This window comes from Sorex araneus, chromosome 11 (genome assembly GCF_027595985.1).
Source record: "Sorex araneus isolate mSorAra2 chromosome 11, mSorAra2.pri, whole genome shotgun sequence".
NCBI classification, from domain to species: Eukaryota; Metazoa; Chordata; class Mammalia; order Eulipotyphla; family Soricidae; genus Sorex; species Sorex araneus.
The window spans coordinates 10396581-10416642 of NC_073312.1; the positions used below are offsets into that span (position 1 = coordinate 10396581).

The window sequence follows — 20062 nt, forward strand, 5'->3', positions numbered from 1 at the left end:
GAGCACCACAAAAGGGAAGTAAAAGCCTACAGTGATGCAATTTCTGGCAGAATTTTCCCTGGATTTTATACAGAAATCCAAAATGTAATATCACTTAATTGTCAGCAATGTGAAACGGTTCCTTTTTAGCAGGTCTGACTTTGGGGGGAAACTCCAAACAATCATAGTGAACTTTTTATTGAAATATTGAAGGTAATCAAAGTAGCAGTGATGTCTCAAGACTGTGAACAAAGCCATAGCCCCACGCCGGCCGAGGAGGGGAAATATCCTTCTTTCTTGGTTTTTTTCTCTTTTCGGGGAGAAGCGGCATGGCGTCCGCCATATTATTAGGTCTATTAAGCAGGTACAAACTTGGTGGCTCGGGAAGGAGAAAAAAAAAAAAGAAAAAAAAATTATGTACTTGGAACAGCGGGACGCTTGGGCAGTCTCGGGCTGGGGCCGATACCGGTTCGTGCTCTGCCGATATTCGGCCCAGGTAGCCACACTTTTGTTCGGCTGCTTTGCTGCTGATCGATCAGGATCCGGAAGCCAACTACTCTACTTTTGGTCCCAGAAACTGCTTGCAGCCATGTCTCTAGACTGTGAACTAAACCATAGCCCCACACCGGCCGAGGAGGGGAAATATCCTTCTTGGTTTTTTTTTACCTTTTCGAACAGTGTGGCGTCCGCCATGTTATGAGGACTATTAAGCAGGCATGAACTTGGTGGTGCAGGAAGGAGAAAAAAAAAGAGTTATGTACTTGGAACAGCGGGACTTCATATCTCTTCATTCTCAGCAATGGAAAACTAATTATCAAATGCTTCCTTGCCAGTAGGGCTGTCTTTTTTGGGGGGAAACTCCAACAACAATAGCGAGTTTTGTGTTGAAATATGGAATGTAATCAAGGTAAAGAGAAAATGAAGTGAAATTTATCAGTTACGCAGGTGGGGGTGGGGGTCAGGAGGTGGAAGATATACTGGGGTTTTTGGTGGTGGAATATGGGCACTGGTGAAGGGATGGGTGTTTGAGTATTATATAACTGAGACATAAGCCTGACAACTTTGTAACTTTCTACATGGTGATTCAATAAAATAAATAACTTAAAATTAAAAAAATAATCAGATCTCCTAGATTAAATGAACTGGGACTTTCCCTTAGAGAACCCTGAAGTGAAAGCCAGATAAGTTCCACATTAAATGCCTTACTCCTGTATAAGATTTAAGCCTGGGGAGGGCAGTTGGCATGCCACTTCTTTGTCTTATTTGCTTTTCAGTGTCAGAACTTCACTCAAAACTTTTCATGATGCATTTGTACTTTCATATCTTTTGGTTCATAATAAGAAATGAACCTATTAAATATTTTCAAGTATTTAAAAGTGGGAAGAACTTTTGTTTTATTAATGTTGAGAAGACATAAGGAAAACCATATTTTTTCTTCTGTGGTCTTTGGACCCAATGAGTCTTTACATGTGCTTTGTTACTAATACTTATAGATGCATAAACTATAATAAATAAATAATATGTTAGTGCATGAAGGTTCCTTTGCTCTGAATTAGAACTTGTTCTATAAAGGCAATAGGAACATATCTTGAAATATCTCTGATTGGTTATTATTAGAACCCAATGTTGAGTTTTTAGAAATACATGCTAAACTATCTCAGGTGGGAAAAGAAAATATTGGAGTTTGTTGAGAGAGGGCTATTCAATTCAAGAACTGGTGGCCACTCCATGATGGACTAGCATCCTTTGGGAACCCCTATCTGTGCTGTTTTTCTCTGCCTCTCTACGTATCTCCTTTATTTTGGCTTTGCCACAGAGTGCCTTCCTCTATTCCTCCATTCAGTATGAAAGTGTGGTTGCCAGTAACTTTTGTACATACAGAAATATGGATAGAAACTCAGTTCTGTTTCCACTACTAGTTTCCAGAAACTGGAACCACTTCACCCAAATTGGGTCATGTGCCTGGTCCCTGGGCATTATAATAACTATGGCCAAAATAATGGCATCTACTGCAGAGAAATGTGGATTTTCTCATGGAGAACATGTAGGGAATGAAGAGAAGTGTCCCAAAAAGAGGGTCTCTGGACAAATAAGCATTTTAATGGTATTCACAGCATATCAGCAAACAAAATACTTGATATAGGTTCTTTATTAATGACTAAATGAATGGAAATGAGATTTGATCTATGTTGGTGTTTTATCTCAATTCGTGTATGTCTTATCAGTTATAACTAGCATTTTCATGCATTCTTGGCTGTAATCCAGGCATCAGGTCCTACTTAAAGTGGTAAGCTTAATATTAAAAGTGTAAACAAAACCTTATGATTGTTATTTCATGCTGTGAATGTGGCTGATTATGTCAGATAAAAATACACTTAATTTGTCTATTGTTTAAAAATTTAAGATGCTCCTTTTACTGCTATTAAAATAACTGCTTTTATATTCTGCCTTAGTTAAATAAAGAAAATAAAGCCTTGAAAAGAATCAGCATGTTGTACATGGCCAAGCTGGGACCAGATGTAATAACTGAAGAGATCAACATTGATGATGAAGATTCAACCACAGACTCAGAAGGTGCTGCAGAGACTTGCGTCTCGGTCCAGTGTCAGAAGCAAATCAAAGGTAGGACTCCAGGCTTAGTTGTTGGAGTTTGATCCTAGGAGGAATGTTTCTTTGTTTATTAATCTTCCTTTCCCCTAGGTCTTAGGTTGTGTGATATCTTAGTCTCCATTCAGGCTTAGTCAACCAGTGGGGAAAGTGATTTCGAAATGAATTCCTTCAAGCTGAGTTCATGCAAAAAGTTTGATTTCCTTTATAAATAACTACATAGCACATTTCTTATTGTCCTTGAAAAGGGTTAAGAAATTCAAAGGAGTTAATTGACAAAACTGTAGGTGAGGGTATAAGTTTAAGTATTCTGGGCTAATACATATATATATATACATATATATTAACATTTGAGTTGTAGAAGTCTTTTTAATCTAACACCAGAAGCTTTTTCACTTATAGTTGATAATATTTTCCTTCTAGTAACGCAGTTTTCATTAAATCCAATAATAAGAAATATAAAATAAATTAAGAAACAAAACACCTGCAACTCTGGAGAGAAAATTACTAGAATTAACCCTTTTCAAATAGGTTTATTTATTTTGAATTAATTCAGATCATTTTAAGGGCTATAAATTGGCAGCAAGTCAGAATTTTTCTCTTTAAATAAAAACCTCCAAATTATTAACTGCCCATTTGTTAGTTTACGTTGCATTGTGACAAGAACCCATGACCATTATAAGATAAAAAAGAAATTAGTGCACTGCCTGCATTTCTTTTGTTGAAGCTTAACATTTTTCTTTATAAAATGCCAGATAGTTTTCTAGAATATGGGTTTGATAGAATGAAAAAAACAACAACCCATGATCTGGTACATTTAACATAGTGAGATTATCTGACATGAAATGATTAGTAACCATGCTTATATGAGGGGCATTGGAGTAAGATTTTCTTTGCCATTTGTATCTTAATTTTCTTTTTAATTATTAAATAATGTACATGGATTAGCATTTTCAATTATTTTGGTAAGATCAGGTTCTTTAAAAAATAAGGTGTTTTTTTCTCTTTTTCTATTTTTTTCCTTAAAATTGCAGAGCTTCGAGATCAAATTGTATCTGTTCAAGAGGAAAAGAAGATGTTAGCCATTGAACTGGAAAATCTCAAGAGCAAACTTGTAGAAGTAGTTGAAGAAGTACGTATCTTAGGCCTGAAAGGCAAGACCTTATGTATTTTCAAGGTGTCTATAGAGTGACCAAATTTAGAACTTGCTGTTGGAAAATCTCTGGCATGACAATCTTGTTCCAATTTTTATCTCTTCTTCCCACTATTTCAACGGTTTGAAAGATTTAGAAAATATTATCATGACCGTGCATATACCCGCTACCCAGCTCCTGAAATAAAACACTAAAATAGCTTTGGAGCTTTCTCTGCAGTCCCCAATATTCATTTTCTAAGAAAAATTTGTCAGAATAATATATACAACCTAAGTCCTACACTTTGATGCTCTGGTGTAGAACTGTTTTGCTGGGCTGGGCTGTTTTGTGGTGGGCTGGCTTGGTGGAAAGGACCCTCCCCAACACCCTAATATGCAGTAGATGGTAGATGGGGTTCAAGTCAGTATTTGGAAATCTTTTTTCCTTTTGAGGTATTTGTAATGAGGAGGAGTAGATAATGGCTTCACCCCCACCCCCCAGGAGGATTCGAGGTCCAGTCTTTGCAGTCTCCATAGAACTTGTGTCAGTGGTTCTCAGGTTCTGTAGCTCAGAGCCTCCCAGCTGAGGTGCTATGGCACCTTGTTTTCTAGAAAATGGCTTAAAAGTTCATCACAGAATTGAGTTCTCCAGTGAGCAATCTCATCCTAGTGGTCCACTTCCTATACACAGACCATCTTCTCCTGGGGGGCTAGGATGGACATAAGGCGAGCAGGCAGTGCCCGCCAATCTCCCCATCCCCGGTTGCTTTCCGTTCTTATAGTAAAGCATCGTAGTGGATGGGAAAAGGATGAAATTTTGGAAGCAACTTTTCTCTTTGGATAGTGTATATTAGAGCTTAATGAAAACCCAGTTAAGACAAAAATACAGCAGCTACTAAAAGAAACCAGCTCCTAGATGATCTGGAAGTGCTGCTGGATCAGAGTCCCATTAGGACCACCATCTTGGTTTGTTTCTTTTTTTGTCTTTTGACTTTTTGGGTCACACCCAGTGTTGCACAGGGTTTACTCCTGGCTCATGCACTCAGGAATTAACTCCTGGCGGTGCTCAGGGGACCATATGGGATGCTGGGGATCGATCCTGGGTTGTCCGAGTGCAAGGCAAACGCCCTACCCGCTGTGCTGTGCTATCTTTATTTCTTAATAAAGATAAATTTTAATTACCTTAGGATAGTCTCTTCTTTTGATAGAAGAATGCCAAATTATTTTAGAAGTTTCTGTTTGGGAAACTTTTCATATCTCTGTTTCATAAACAAAAATCATCAAGTTGTCTTATTTTAAAAGAATTCATGTGTGGGCCCAGGGAGATGGTGTGGCCCTCACGGTCCCCAGCACTGCTGGGCTTGAACCACACTGATTTGCCATGTCGGAGCAACAAACTTCCAGACCTGAACAGCTGGACCAGATGTTTCTGAACCACTTGAACCACTGCTGGAGAGGATACTTCACAAATTCATGTGTGTTTCATTTAAGCCAAATTTTATCACAGTTTAAAACAAATGACATGTTTGATATAGTATCTCTAAATTATTCATTGATTTTTATTGGTGTTTTCTGGTAAGATTTTTGCATTAAAACTAATTAGTCCTTTATATTGGGCAGCTAGTATGCTGCCATGTTTAAGGACCAATGTCATTTGAATATTTCCCTAACTTCTGTGCCAAATATATATTTTATCATAAATAGTTTCATTTGAGGCTGTAAGAGCTTCAGTAAAAGTGTAACACAGTGAAGCCAATTGTTGCTTCAAATTGTTAACTTCATATTGAAAGGTAAATAGCAGTTTGAGTGCCACATCACTATGTCATGTTTTATAATTTTGGTTGTCTTCTTCCCTTGAAACTTCTTTATAGGTAAATAAAGTTAAACAAGAAAAAGCTGTTCTAAACTCTGAAGTTCTTGAACAGAGAAAAGTCTTAGAAAAATGCAATAGAGGTATGTATGTTAAGTCTTTTCTCAAACGTACATGTTATTTATTTTGTTTGCATGCATTTTACTAGTTGAATATTTTTTTTAAATTCATCTGCTTTATTTAAAGACCGTGGTTTACAAGGTTGTTCATTATACAGTTGTTCCCAGCATTCAGTGTTCCAGCATCATTCCCACCACCAGTGTGACCTTCCCTCCCCCCATTGTCCTCAGTTTCCCACCCGCTCCCACATCTGTCTCCTTTGCAGGCACTAAGTAGTTCATTTATATTGCTTGGCTAATGGAATGATCAAAAAATACTTCAGTAAATAATATTTGTGAAAATTGTTCACTGTTACTGTCATCCCGTTGCTCATCGATTTGTTCGAGCGGGCACCAGTAACGTCTCTCATCGACAGACTTATTGTTACTGTTTTTGGCATATCCAATACGCACGGGTATCTTGCCAGGCTCTGTCGCGCGGGCTCGATACTCTCGGTAGCTTGCCGGGCTCTCGGAGAGGGGCGGAGGAATCGAACTCAGGTTGGCCACGTGAAAGGCTATCGCTCCAGCACTTATTAAATGGGGTCATTAATTATCTGAGACAAGCAAACAATGTCAGAGTATAGAAAGCTAATTTTAAGGATAGAGGGCTTTTATTTATTTTTGAATTAAAAATTTTTTTTTGCTTTTTGGGGGGTCAGACCTGGCAATGCACAGGTGTTATTCCTGGCTTTGCACTCAGGAATTACTCCTGGTGGTACTCAGGGGACCATTTGGGATGCTGGGAATTGAACCCAGGTCAGCCTCATGCAAGGTGTTTGCGTTGCCCTACCAACTGTGCTATTGTTCCAGGCCCAAAGGTAGAGGGCTTTTAAATTAAAAGCTGTGCTCTTTACTCTCTCCTTTCCCCCTTAGCTAGACTCTTTCTTGGTTCAAAAGGTGTAAGAGTGAAAGAAACCTTTCATATCCACAACCTTTCTTGCTTGTTATCGCTATTATCCATCTCTACATCATTTATAAATTGAGATTTGGAGTAAAGGGCCTTGTAGTTAATTCTAATATTTCCTTAGCTTGCTGCATTGAAAGAGATAGAAATGCTTGATGCACTGTGCTAAATACTGAGGGACGTATAAAGGTTAATCACATGAATCTTGTCTTCAGAGAGCCCTCTCTCTACGAAGAAAAGTATTAAATAGAGACATACAGGACTGGGACCAACCTAATTTAGAGGTATTGTTTTAATATGTACAGAATTGGCCCAACCTATTTAGAGGTATTATTTTAATGCATACAGGACAGGGATCAACCTGATTTCTTCAGACTCAAGTGAGGAGTTTCAAGACAGCCAAAACAACTCACTTCTTATTTAGCATTCTGAACATAGGAGAGTGTCAGTTGTCTTACCCAGTGCTTCAGATAGTCATAGCCTTTGTTTTCTTCATGAAATTTCCTCTTAAAATAGATCTGAAAGTCATTTGGCTCTCAGGGATCTGGTATTCACATCACAAACCAGCACTTACTTTGCCTTACTAAGACTTTCCGTCTTTTCTTCTAGAAGAAAGATGTATAGAGTGCAGAGTTGGAAATTCTATGTCATTACACAGCAAAACAGTCCTTAGCCAGTTAGGACTGAAGAGCCTTGGCGGAGCCGTGTGTGAAAGCAGCCATTAGGAAGGCCTTCCTAAAGATTGATTGATAGGACTCAGCTCAGGGATGAAAGGGCCTCGCCAGAGGCAGATGGTGAAGCCAGTGTATGGCATCTACCTATCTATGTTGTATCTAATTTATAATAACCCCATCTCTCCCCCTGTCTAGTCTATATCATCATTTGACAAAATAGGCCCAGAAGCAAAGAATTAGAGTTGACAAGGACCTTCCCTTAATGATTTCTGCCCTACATGTATTCTTTCTTTATTTTTTCCCTTGTCATTAAGTTGTCTTTTATTTATTTAATTTTTTTATTTTTTAAAATGATTTTTTATTTAATTAAGAACTAAGAGCTACAAGAATATTGATCGTTGCGCTTTAGGCATATAATATTTTAACATCGGGGCTGGAGCGATAGCACAGCGGGTAGGGCGTTTGCCTTGCACGTGGCCGACCCGGGTTCGATTCCCAGCATCCCATATGGTCCCCTGAGCACCGCCAGGAGTAATTCCTGAGTACAGAGCCAGGAGTAACCCCTGTGCATTGCCAGGTGTGACCCTAAAAGCAAAGAAAAAAAATATTTCAACATCAGTCTCACCACCAGAATCATCTTCTCTTCACATATTCCCATATTCCCTGTTTCCCTCCACACACTCTCCCTTGAGTCCCCACGTACTCCCCGCTCCCTCCACCTCATCTGCCACCTTGACAAACACATTACAAAGTTCAGTGGTTGTGGGTTAGATCTCATGTTTTCAGTGTTGCTGAGTCTGTGCACTGTATATATAGCTATACCTCTCTAACATGGAGGACATTTAAAAATGATTTACAATTATTTGAAATAATTTTTAAAAATTAAAAACAAAAATATTTGCCTTTAAATCTAGTAGTAATTTTTTTGGTTTTGTTTGGGAACCACACCTGACAATGCTCAGGGCTTCCTTTTGGCTCTGAACTCAGGAATTATTCCTGGCTGTGCTTGGGGGACCCTGTGGGATCAATCCTGGATTGACTGAATATAAGGCAAGTGCACTACTCACTGTTACTACCTTTCCAGCCCATCCAATTGTGTACTTTTGGTGGAAACTTTATTTCTATAGATAAAAGGGGAAGAATCCAGAGTGAGTGCGTATGTTAAGTTTCTGTATATGTTCATGCCTTATTCTCTTAGGACATGAATGATTTCATCATATTTGTTGCCAATTTGACACTTAAAAACTTTTCTTGCAATGCTGGAGACATAGTACAGGGGTTAATGTGTTTGTCTTGAACATGTCTGAGATTAGTTAGAGCCTTTGAGTTGCATGTGGTTCCCTAAGCACCAGGAGTAAGCTCTGAGCACGACTGGGTGTGGCACAGAAGTAAAAGACTTAACAAATAAAAGGTTTTATTGGGTAAGAGATGTACCTTAGGATAGAGAACTTGCCTTGCATGTGAGGGATTAATTCCCAGAACCCTGAGATGAAAAAGAAAAGGAGGTCTTATCTATTTGTAGTTGAACCAGCAATCGATGAGGATGCTTCTGTGCCTGTCACAAATCTCTACAACACCATCTTCATCCACGGTCCTGGTGATCTCTGACACATAGCATCATTTTCTTTTTCTTGTTTTATTAAGTGTCTATGCTAGCAGTAGAAGAGTATGAGGAAATGCAAATAAATTTGGAGCTTGAGAAGGACCTTCGAAAGAAAGCTGAGTCATTTGCACAAGAGGTGAGTACATTGCTGTTCTTGGTCCTCGTTCTTCCTTCGTCTGTCCTTGGCCAACAGCCGTCCCTATCCAGTCCATACACAGCGGTTCCAGAGCACCGAACACGGGTGGTGAGACGGCCGCCTGGAGAGCCCTCAAGTGCACATGCCCTTCGGTGTGCATAGTTTTTTACACGTTGCAGCGACTGAGTTTTTCATTTTTATGTTTTTAAGATCTATGCAGGTCAACAAGTCAATTTTTTAAAAATTTGAATTAAAACTTATTACTTTGAATCAGTCATTTAAGGCTGTAGCTATGGGATACTATCACGTTCTTAAAAGTTGATGTCCAAGATCGAGGTTTAAATTTGGACCATGTCCATCAGTTACTAGTTATATGACCTTGAGAAACCCTTGGCCTCCTAGATGTTCACTTTTGTTTTCATCATTTAGTAATGATACTATAGCAACCTGATGAATTTTAAAATCAAATGTCATGATATTTAAAAATCTTTTTGTAAACTAAAACATGCTATAAAGTGGAAAGGAATTCTTTTTAAGGATACCCATAACTTGTGATGGAAATTCCAGGTTGAGTGTGGGATTTCTTCGAGTTTCAAATAGCCCTAAGAGTCTAAGTTACATCTCTATGTATCATCTCAAATGACAGTATCATGGTATTAGTATTTCTCTTCAGCCAATCCCGGTGCTCTCATTAAGTGAGTTGTTATTGCCAGGCCATGCATCCATTGTCTCAGACTTTCACCACAGTAATAATTTCCTCTTACGAGCAAGATAAACTTTGAGCTTCTCGTGTTCCAACTTACCTTTGTTGACATGCAGTCGGGTATTCCATGACTCTGGGACTGATTTCCAGCAAATGACGAGGGACCAGTTCACTGAACTGGTCATGATGGAGAGTTGATCTCTGCCTGAGATTTCCATCTTGGGTAAATGTCCCGAGCCTTTCTGCAGACTGTAGATTGAAGGAAAGTATCCAAGAAAATGTAAAACAGACTTAGGTGTAGATAGAAGACATAGGAAAAAAAGCAAAGCACCATGTTAAGGGAATGACCTTTAAAAATTGGATTATGGTTTTGTTGAGGAGTTTTTCAGCACTTGAATGTAGATGTGGGGGCAGTAAACTCTATTAAAGGTTTAATCCAGGAAGATATGATTTGAAATATTCTGGTTAATTTTATTCAAAGTTTAATGAAAGGTGAATAAATCTGTTTTTGTACTTAAAAAGAAAAAGGAATTGACATATGTTGGAGACCTTTGGAAGAAACTGCAGCAACAATATATAAATAATGGGGCAGGCTCCAGGCGATTTGAGCATGGAACAGAATGATGGAGGTTGTGTGTAATGACTGTCTGGGCAAAAAAGTCCGTGTTAAGTGCAACACAGATGACACCATCGGGGACCTCAAGAAGCTGATTGTGGCTCAGACAGGAACCCGTTGGAACAAGATCGTGTTGAAGAAGTGGCACACGATTTTCAAGGACCACGTGTCTCTGGGGGACTATGAAATCCATGATGGGATGAACTTGGAGCTTTATTATCAGTAGAGTAGAATCGTCCGCCCTTCCCTTCCCACCCCCCTCCCTACCCCCCACTTGCCTTTTCCTGCCACCCTTGACCCCCTTTGCTGGTATGGCTGCCTGGCCTCCTGTTTTTAAAAAGAAAAACCCATGGTAATAAAAAATGCAAAAGTTGAAAAAATTTATATATGAAGGGAAGAATGAGTTGAGATAATGTGAAGATATCTATTACCAAATGAAAAGGTTGACTGATTTTGACCCAAATACAAGGATATTATTTTGGAGACATTTTAGTTTTCTGTTTATAAAATGGTGTTAGAATGCAGTGATGCTGAGACGAAGTTGAAGGTCATGCAGTAGCAGAGAAGAGAGATGAAAGAAGTAAAGTTCCACTAAGAATACAGAAATGAATGACTTACTCTGCCATTCACCTGCTAGAGATTGGAGAAAACAATAATGTTCACATGTTGACCCAGAATAAGGAAATGGAATTTTGAAGAAGGCATAAAGAACAATGGTTTCTGCTGGTAGCACAAACATTTACATCAGTGCTCAATGATTTCATAATTTATCTAAGCAATACTAAGAAGAAAATTCATCTTTTAAATAGTGCTGGATTGGAACCAGTCTCTCTTTCCTTTTACATGGCTTATAGTTTCTCATGATGTAGTTTAGCAAGAGAGGTGCCGTCTTTGCCTTTTGTTCCTAAGTATATTCAGTAAACCTCAAGTCAGACACAGCTGATGCTGGGAATATAATGTGAAAGCAATCATGAACAATCTTGGCTCTTGTGGAACTTGCAATCTAGGTCTCAGAAACTAACTTTAAATTTTAATTTACTTTGTATATATATATCTTGTAAAAATACATATACATGAAACACATGCATATGTAAATATGCATATATTTACATACTTTATAAAATACAAACAATTCTCGCATATATAAAGTAAAAGCTAAAAATTTCATAATTTCACTTGTTCATTTAGAAAAAATCCAAGACATGATTACCCTCAGAAAGAGACAGTTACTTTCATAACTATGTTAAATATTTGTAGTTCTTCAAAATAATCCAGGTTTTAATAAAGGACTACTTTAAAAATATATATAAAATTATATATGTGTATATATGTATATATACACATATATAATTTTATATGTATATATATATACATAGAGAGATAGATAGCTATGTACTTGGCTTTTTGGTCATAGCTGGCAGTGCTCAGGGGTTATTCCTGGCTCTGCACTCAGAAATTACTTCTGGCAGTACACAGGGGACCATATGGGATGCTGGAGATCAAACTCAGGTTGGTGGTATGCAAGGTAAATGCCCTACCCACTGGATTTTCCCTTCAGCCCCCATATCTTTTTCTTGTTATTCAATGTAATTTTACCTTCCTCTTTTGTCTTAAGGTATGGTTAGCGTTGAACATGTAGTCCAGTGTCGTGAGACTATTAAGAAATCAGTTCTTGAGGTTGAAGAGTGAGTACAAGAGGGAAGATATTTGCTTTGCTTTCATCTGATCCAAGTTCAGTGCCCAGCATCACACATGGTGCTCGAGTCCCCTTCAAGTCCCTGAGCACAGAGCCAGGAGTAAGTTCCAAGCACTGCCTGGTATGGCCGATAAAGAAAAAGGAAAAGAAAAGAAAAAAGGAAATCATTTATTGGGAAGGGCCATGGCTTTGTGGTAAAGCTCATGCCTTGAATGTGTGCGGTCCTGGGTTCAAACTGCAATCAGAAAAAGAGATTAAGTCTTTTCTTTTTTTCCCCCTAGACAACTCAGATGATATTTCAAGTATTATTTAGGAAAACTGGGTTGTATAAGTAATGACATAGTATTTTATTCATCTTTGAAAAAATGATTTGTGTCATCAGAGAGATGCAGATCAAAACAACTTTGAGATACCACCTCACACCACAGAGACTAGCACACATCCAAAAGAACAAAAGCAACCGCTGTTGGAGAGGATGTGGGGAGAAAGGGACCCTTCTTCACTGCTGGTGGGAATGCCGACTGGTTCAGCCCTTCTGGAAAACAATTTGGACGATTCTCAAAAAATTAGATATTGAATTCCCATTTGACCCAGCAATACCACTGCTGGGAATATATCCCAGAGAGGCAAAAAAGTACAATCGAAACAACATCTGCACATGTATGTTTATCGCAGCACTGTTTACAATAGCCAGAATCTGGAAAAAACCCGAATGCCCCAGAACGGATGACTGGTTGAGGAAACTTTGGTACATCTATACAATGGAATACTATGCAGCTGTTAGAAAAAAGGAGGTCAAGAATTTTGTAGTTAAGTGGATGGGCATGAAAAGTTTCATGCTGAGTGAAATGAGTCAGGAAGAGAGAGACAGACATAGAAAGATTGCACTCATCTATGGTATATAGAATAACAGAGTGGGAGACTATCACCCAAGAACTGTAGAAATAAGTACCAGGAGGTTGACTCCATGGCTTCGAGGCTGGCCTCACGTTCCGGGGAAAGGTCAACTCAGAGAAGCGATCACCAACTACGCTTGTAGTCGAAGGCCATGTGGGGGAAGGGAGTTGCGGGCTGAATGAGGGCTAGAGACTGAGCACAGCGGCCACTGAACACCTTTATTGCAAACCACAACAGCTAATTAGAGAGAGAGAACAGAAGGGAATGCCTTGCCACAGTGGCAGGGTGGGGTGAGGGGGAGATGGGATTGGGGAGGGTGGGAGGGACGCTGGGTTTACGGGTGGTGGAGAATGGGCACTGGTGAAGGGATGGGTTCCCGAACTTTGTATGAGGGAAGTATAAGCACAAAAGTGTATAAATCTGTAACTGTACCCTCACAGTGATTCTCTAATTAAAAATAAATAAAATTAAAAAAGAAATGATTTGTGAAATTTTGAAATCTGTGATGTTATTTGCTTATTATGAAACCCACTTCATAACTCCAACTAGCAAGTTCGAAGCCAATCCAGTGTTGCTTGATAACAGACTTTTCTTTAAATACACGTGCTGATGGTAGCTGGTGCCCATGTTGTTTGACTCCTAGTTCACTGCCTCAGTCTCGGTTATGTCCACTGCCCCATACTCCCCAGCCTCCCAGAGCACTGCAGATAAATGGCCTCACTTTCATGGACCCAGAGAACTTCATTCATGTTAAGTGCTATTTTCAATCTCTCTAGATGACTAGCAGTGGGGCAGTAGGTTTAAGAAATGGACAAGGGACCCCAACCAGTTAAGCTTTTTTTTTTTTAAATGAATCACCGTGAGATGCATTTACAGACTTAGAAACTTTCATGATTTCGTTTCAGCCACACAAAGATCGAGTGCCCATTCTCCACTGCCAACGTTTCCAGTATCCCTCCTGCCACCCCCACCCCATCCCCTCTCTCCTCCAGCCTCCGTGGCAGGTGCATTCGCTCTTACTCTGTCTCTCCTTTTGGGTGTTATGGTTAGCAGTACAGATAGTAAGTGTTCATCATGTTTGGTCCACAGTCTACTTTCAGCACACATCTCCCACCCCAAGCAAGCCCTCCAAGCATCACTTATTTACTTAGTGGTCCCTTCTCTATCCCAGCTGCCTCACATGCTGGGGGAAAAATGCCAGCCAGTTAAGTTTCAAGAGAGAAAGGCATATAATAGAAATTACTGTAATAACAATAGTGACTTAGCACAATTGGTAATATTTCCCTCGTATGTTAATACTTCTGGTATCACTGTTCTCCAACCTGGCACTTTGTGCACTTGTACACACACACACACACACACACTCACAATACCTTCTTGTCTCATTCATATCTAGAAATTAAGTGTTAGATCCCATTGCTATTGGACTTGTTCGAGCAGGCACCAGTAACATCTCTCATTGAGAGACTTATTGTTACTGTTTTTGGCATATCTAATAATGCCACAGGTAGCTTGCCAGGCTCTGCCATGTGGGCTCAATACTCTCGGTAGCTTGCCAGGCTCTCCGAGAGGGGCGGAGGAATCGAACATGGGTCAGCCGCGTGAAAGGCGAATGCCCTACTGCTGTGCTATCGCTCCAGCCCAAGCTTTAGATGGATGGAAGATATAAATGACACATGAAATATTTACTCTAGCTTTAGTGCACCCCTACTGGTTCTCAGGTGTGTGCTGGGGGGTCACTCCTAGTGGCGTGGGAGTGGGGAGAGACTCTCAGCTCGAGTCCATCACTTGCATGACTAGTGCCTTGACCCCTGTACTCTTTCTCCTGTCCTTAAACTGCACATCAAAATGTGGTTGAGAGGCTGAAATTGTGAAGTTATACTACAAAATAGGCCTCATTTCACAGGTTTAACAAACTTGACATGTTTGGAATCAGCCATTTGCTAAATTGTGTAGGATGTTAATGAAAAGAAATAACAGGCACAGACAGAAACTAACATTTTCAATCATGTAAGGTTGTGAAGGTTAAATGAATAATGCCGTGAGTTGTTTTACAGAGTGCTTGACAAATATTAGTATAGCTTTCCCCCATCTTTTTACCCTCCTACTGTTAAATACTTTTGTCAGTTCTGGGGGAAAATTCACTGACATGAAACAAAACATCAGGTATAATAAATAACAGATCACCCAGGTGAGTATGAATCTGAGCTTGTAAATCAGACAAATCAAGTTTTAAATCTTTATGTTCCCATTTACATATGTTTTGGGGAAAGTTAATTGTTCCCTGAACCTGAGTTGCCTTACTTGTAAAAGTGGGATATCAGTTTGCAGTAGTTTAATCATTGGTGTAATGATTAAAATAGCACACATAAAATATTTAGTAGGGTGCCTGGGATAATAATGTTATAATATAATGTTATACATTTATAATGTAGGACTGTTGCGATAGCAGAGCAGTAGGATGTTTGCCTTGCACGCAGCTGACCCAGGTTCGATTTTTTCCACCCCTCTCGGAGAGCCCAGCAAGCTACCGAGAGTATCCCACCCGCATGGGAGAGCCTGGAAAGCTACCGATAGCGTATTCAATATGCAAAAAAACAGTAACAACAAGTCTCACAATGGAGACGTTACTGGTGCCCCCTCGAGCAAATCAATGAACAATGGGAGGACAGTGCTACAGTGCTACAATATTATAAATATTAGCTACTCTTGCTATATTAATGCTAATATTAATAATACTTAATGATACTATTATTATTAATAAACTTTAAAGCTGTAAAAACTATTAAAGACTTAGAGGGTTAAGTAATTGCATCTCTACCATTTTTGGGGGCAAGGGTAAGGTCAAGGTTATTTAAATTATATAAAGGTTCTGAGTGAGATCAGACCAATTTCTAATTTTAAAAATGTCATTATACTATACAGTTCAGAAATTGGCATTTAATGTTTTAAATTAAAACTCCACATACCACCTTTTGTACAAGTTGTCATTGAGATTTCTGAGACTGAGGGGGATATGTACTCTTTTAAATTAACTTTTGCAGATGTTCATTGAACAAAACAAGCTCAAGAGACAAAGCCATCTTCTGCTACAGAGCTCTGCTCCTGATCAGCAGCTTCTGAAGGCTTTAGATGAAAATGCAAAACTCACCCAACTCCTGGAAAAGGAGCGAATTCATCACCAGCAAAAGGTAACCGATTTTCTTCTGATATTTTGATGCACATAGCCCCAGAGCACTTACATACACACAGAACATCTTTAAAATGAGAGAATATAAAATAAGGAATTTATCATAACATAGGTTGCCTAAATTATCAAATCTTTCCAGTCACCTTTTAGAAAAAAATAGCTACCAAGTAAACATTTATCATCCAACTAAAAATGTTTTCCACTCTGCTAGCGATGTTAAATGTGCAAAGGGGTAGAAGAAGTGAGGGAAAGACATAAAAAGTCAGATAGTGCACGTAATGCACAGTCTGAAAATCGGTGAGTTGATTGTGTTTGGGCAAATTGCTTATGCTAGGAGAGTGTATTAGTTTCCAAAGAGCTTGTTGAGGGCATAGGTTTTATTCAAAGAGGGAGGAAAAGAAACGTCCATGTTAGTGGTAATTGCTTGCTTAGAGAAAATTTCTGATTTTGTAAACTTGCCCAAATGTATATATTTAAATACTTCCTAAGTGGTGATTTCAGTTTGTTGGAGTGGAGTTATTCCAGCTGACACAACCTACTTCTCTGTGCAAGGCGCACGGATAGTCATCTTGGTAGGTGAGAAAGAGGAGGCGGGAGGGGAGGAGAGGTGAAGGGGTGGAACAAAAGCTTTCAAATTAAACAAACCACTTAAGAAAAATTGCATCAATATTTATAAGACTTTCAGTGCACCTCGTCGGGGAAAGAAAGGCTGTTAGCTGCTGTTTGTTACCACCTGTCAAAATCTCTTTAAATAACAATATTGACATTTAATCCTTGGAAGTTTCTGAAGTTTTACCAAGTTTGATCATACATTAGAGTTGATTTCTTTTCCTTAATAGGAAGTGTGTGTGTTTGTGTTTGTGTGTGTGTGTGAGAGAGAGAGAGAGAAAGAGAATGTGTTGTGTGTGTGTGTGTGTGTGTGTGTGTGTGTGTAAAACCTCTAGATGAATAAGGAGTCAGTACTTGTCCCTGAGAAAGAAAACTGAGTAAATAAAATGGAAGAGAAAGGATTTCTTCTTTCTACTCCCTCCACCCCCTTCCCCCACCTCCATACACAAGAACTTCTTTTTCAGATAATGAGAAAATTAAAAATATGTATATTACATTTGCAGTTAACTACTCTACTCAATAATACACACCTTAAACCTACTGAATTCAGTTGACATATGGGACTAAGTTGGTATATATGCACTTGGTTGAGAAAAAGGGAGAGGTCCTGCGGATTAAAGTTATGACTCTAATTATAGCGATCAGTGCTTCTAAAACTGTTATACTGTAGTTATTTTAGATAATCATTCATATAAGTGGTTTAAGATATTACTTAACTGTTAGTTGTTTTACAGATTCAAAATTTAAATATAGCTGCAGTGTTTCTTATCATTGTGAAAAATGAAATTGGCCTTGCCATAAGTTTTAATTACAGAAGATTTTAAGGAAAAAAACTAAAATTACCCAGGAATTCCATCTTTTAGCACATAGACAAACTATGTAATTTTGTGAATATATTTAAATGAAATCATACCATGCATACTATTATACAACCTAATTTCGTTCAATCATAATATATCTTCCAATATCAGTGTGTATACTGAACTCTAATTTTATTTACTTATATATTTTTGTGGTCCACACCTCGCAGTACACAAAATGGCTCAGGCTTAGAGGTCACTCCCTGCAATGCTGGGGTTTCCATGGAACACTGAGGATTGAACTTGGGCCCTGGCATGGAATGCATATATACTCACCTTTAAGCTGTCTTCCATGGCCTATGACTTTAAATTTTTATGTAGTATTTAATAGACACACTGTCATTTATTAAATCAGTTATATTAGTGGATATATAGATTTCCAACTTTTTTCACTGTCACTAAAAAAAAGTTCGCGAATATTTTTGAACATTATCTTACTATTTCTTTTCTTTTTTTGTTTTTGTTTTTGGGGGCACAGCTGGTAGTACTCGGGGCTTACTCCTGGCTCTGTTCTCAAGGGATGTTCCGGCTGGTTCTCAGGGGACCATATGTGGATGGAACTAGGGTCATCTGGCTATAAAGAAGGCAAATGCCTTAATCTCTGTACTGTCTCTCCTGAAAACATTATAGAAGTGTTATTGCTTAATCAAAGGGAATTTCCTTTCTTTTTTTGTTTTTGGTTGTTGTTTTGGGGCCACATCCCACTGTATTGGGTGTTTACTGACTCTGTGCTCAGGGATTACTACTCCTGGTGGGCTCAGAGGATCATTTGTGGTCCATTGGAGATTGAACCTGGGTAGGCAGTGTGCCTTATGGGCTATAAGCTTTCTGACCCTCCTTTTTCCCCTTTATTGTTTTAAGCCTTTTGAGATGTATTATTAAGTTGACCTCTCAGAGATTTTTTTTTTTATAATTCAACATAGGCTTTTCTCTGAAAAAATGGAAATACAATGACCAATCTATTTCAAAAGCATGTTTAGGTCTTATTTTATTTTCTTGACTCAAGTTTTAAAACAAAATTATTTGGGATATAAATTTATATTGAAATGAATAGCTGATTGTCACTTTACCTTTATCCTAGAGTTTGTATGGGTTGGGAGGTAGGGTTTTTCCTTTAAGACCAGGACCACCAGGCCATGCAGTGCCAGGGCACTGTCCCTCGGCCCTTTATATGCCAGGGCCTTTGATCTCTCTGCCTGGCCCGTAGGTTTTTAAGATGAGTGGGTGGGATCTCTTTGCTTCGAGGTACGAAGTAAGGAAAACCAAGGGCCAAAGATCCAGCTCAACAGGTTGGTACGTGCTTTGCATGCAGAAGGCCCAGGTTCATTCTCTGGCATTGCACTGTCCCCCAAGCTCTGCCAGGAGTAACCTGAGCACTACTGGGTATGACCTTAATAACAAATAACAACAACAAAAAGGACCAAAAGGAATACCGGGATTTCCCACTCCCCCCCTGCCCCCTTTATTTTCTTTGACACAAGAAAAACTATGTTCCCCATAAATTTTTTGTTTACAACTTACAGGTTAAAGAATTAGAAGAGAAACTGGAAAATGAAACCCTCAACAAAGAGATACACAACCTCAAACAGCAACTGGAGATTCTGGAAGAAGATAAAAAAGAATTGGAATTGAAGTACCAGAATTCTGAGGAGAAGGCCAGAAATTTAAAGCATTCTGGTAAGACTTTCGTTAGGCTGCTGTGTCTTCATATTAGTCTGGATCTTTCATACCCAGAACAAAACCCCAGCTTATAGATTAGTACAGAACAGTTAGTGATTTCTATAGAACAATATCAAGATTTCTTTTAAATGCCTTCATTTCTCAGTATTGCAAGTTAATAGAACAGCCACTGTAATGCAACATTTCATAAGTATTTAGACTTCTTTTTTGGATTCAGAACCTTTGTGAGCATTTCATATAGAAGTAAGAGACAAAGATACCATTTAAATGGGAAGACCAAAATTTCAGCTCTTCCTGGGGTTTCAGAGACAAGTGTTCAATAAGTGCCTGATTTACTTTGTTCATTTCAGGGTGCATTTTAAAAGGGAATTAAACTTTTTAGGCTCACACCGCCTTTATCTTTGGTGTCTAATTATACACTTGAAATAATACTTTCTGTATCACACAATAAAATTGGCAACAATATATATATTAAATGGAAAAACTTTTAAAACACCAGGGGATACTTAAATCAAAAGATTTATTCATTCAATTCTAGAAGGCTTAACAGAAATGTGTGAGTTGAATTACTACACAGGGATAAGTAATAAGTTTCTGTTGGAAGGTAGGTAATTTCAGAAGGCAGGTCATTTCCTTTATAAGGGCTTCAATGTTCACTTCAGATATTTTTGGTTAATTTTATACTAGAATTTTGAAATCTGTACAGGAAAACTAAGTAGGCTTTCTCCTTTGAAAAACATTCAATGCCTTTTAATCCACAATGAAAATACATTATTACAATTTATTTTTAAAAACTGGATCTGAA

General features: G+C 38.6%; 2 protein-coding genes across 4 annotated transcripts in view; both read left to right on the forward strand.

The window, feature by feature from the left end:
• Positions 1-20062, forward strand: part of SHTN1 (shootin 1) — a 117263-nt gene that overhangs the window by 47676 nt on the left and 49525 nt on the right. For all 3 annotated transcript variants that reach the window (XM_004611898.2, XM_055119276.1, XM_055119277.1), the window contains exons 5-10: positions 2433-2601; positions 3621-3718; positions 5590-5671; positions 8912-9006; positions 15963-16109; positions 19101-19254. In XM_004611898.2, the coding sequence (XP_004611955.1) occupies positions 2433-2601; positions 3621-3718; positions 5590-5671; positions 8912-9006; positions 15963-16109; positions 19101-19254 (745 nt within the window). The remainder of the gene's footprint in view (positions 1-2432; positions 2602-3620; positions 3719-5589; positions 5672-8911; positions 9007-15962; positions 16110-19100; positions 19255-20062) is intronic.
• LOC129399406 (ubiquitin-like protein 5) lies at positions 10330-10551 on the forward strand. Its single transcript, XM_055119278.1, has one exon. It carries the CDS (start codon positions 10330-10332, stop codon positions 10549-10551), a length of 222 nt encoding a protein of 73 aa, XP_054975253.1.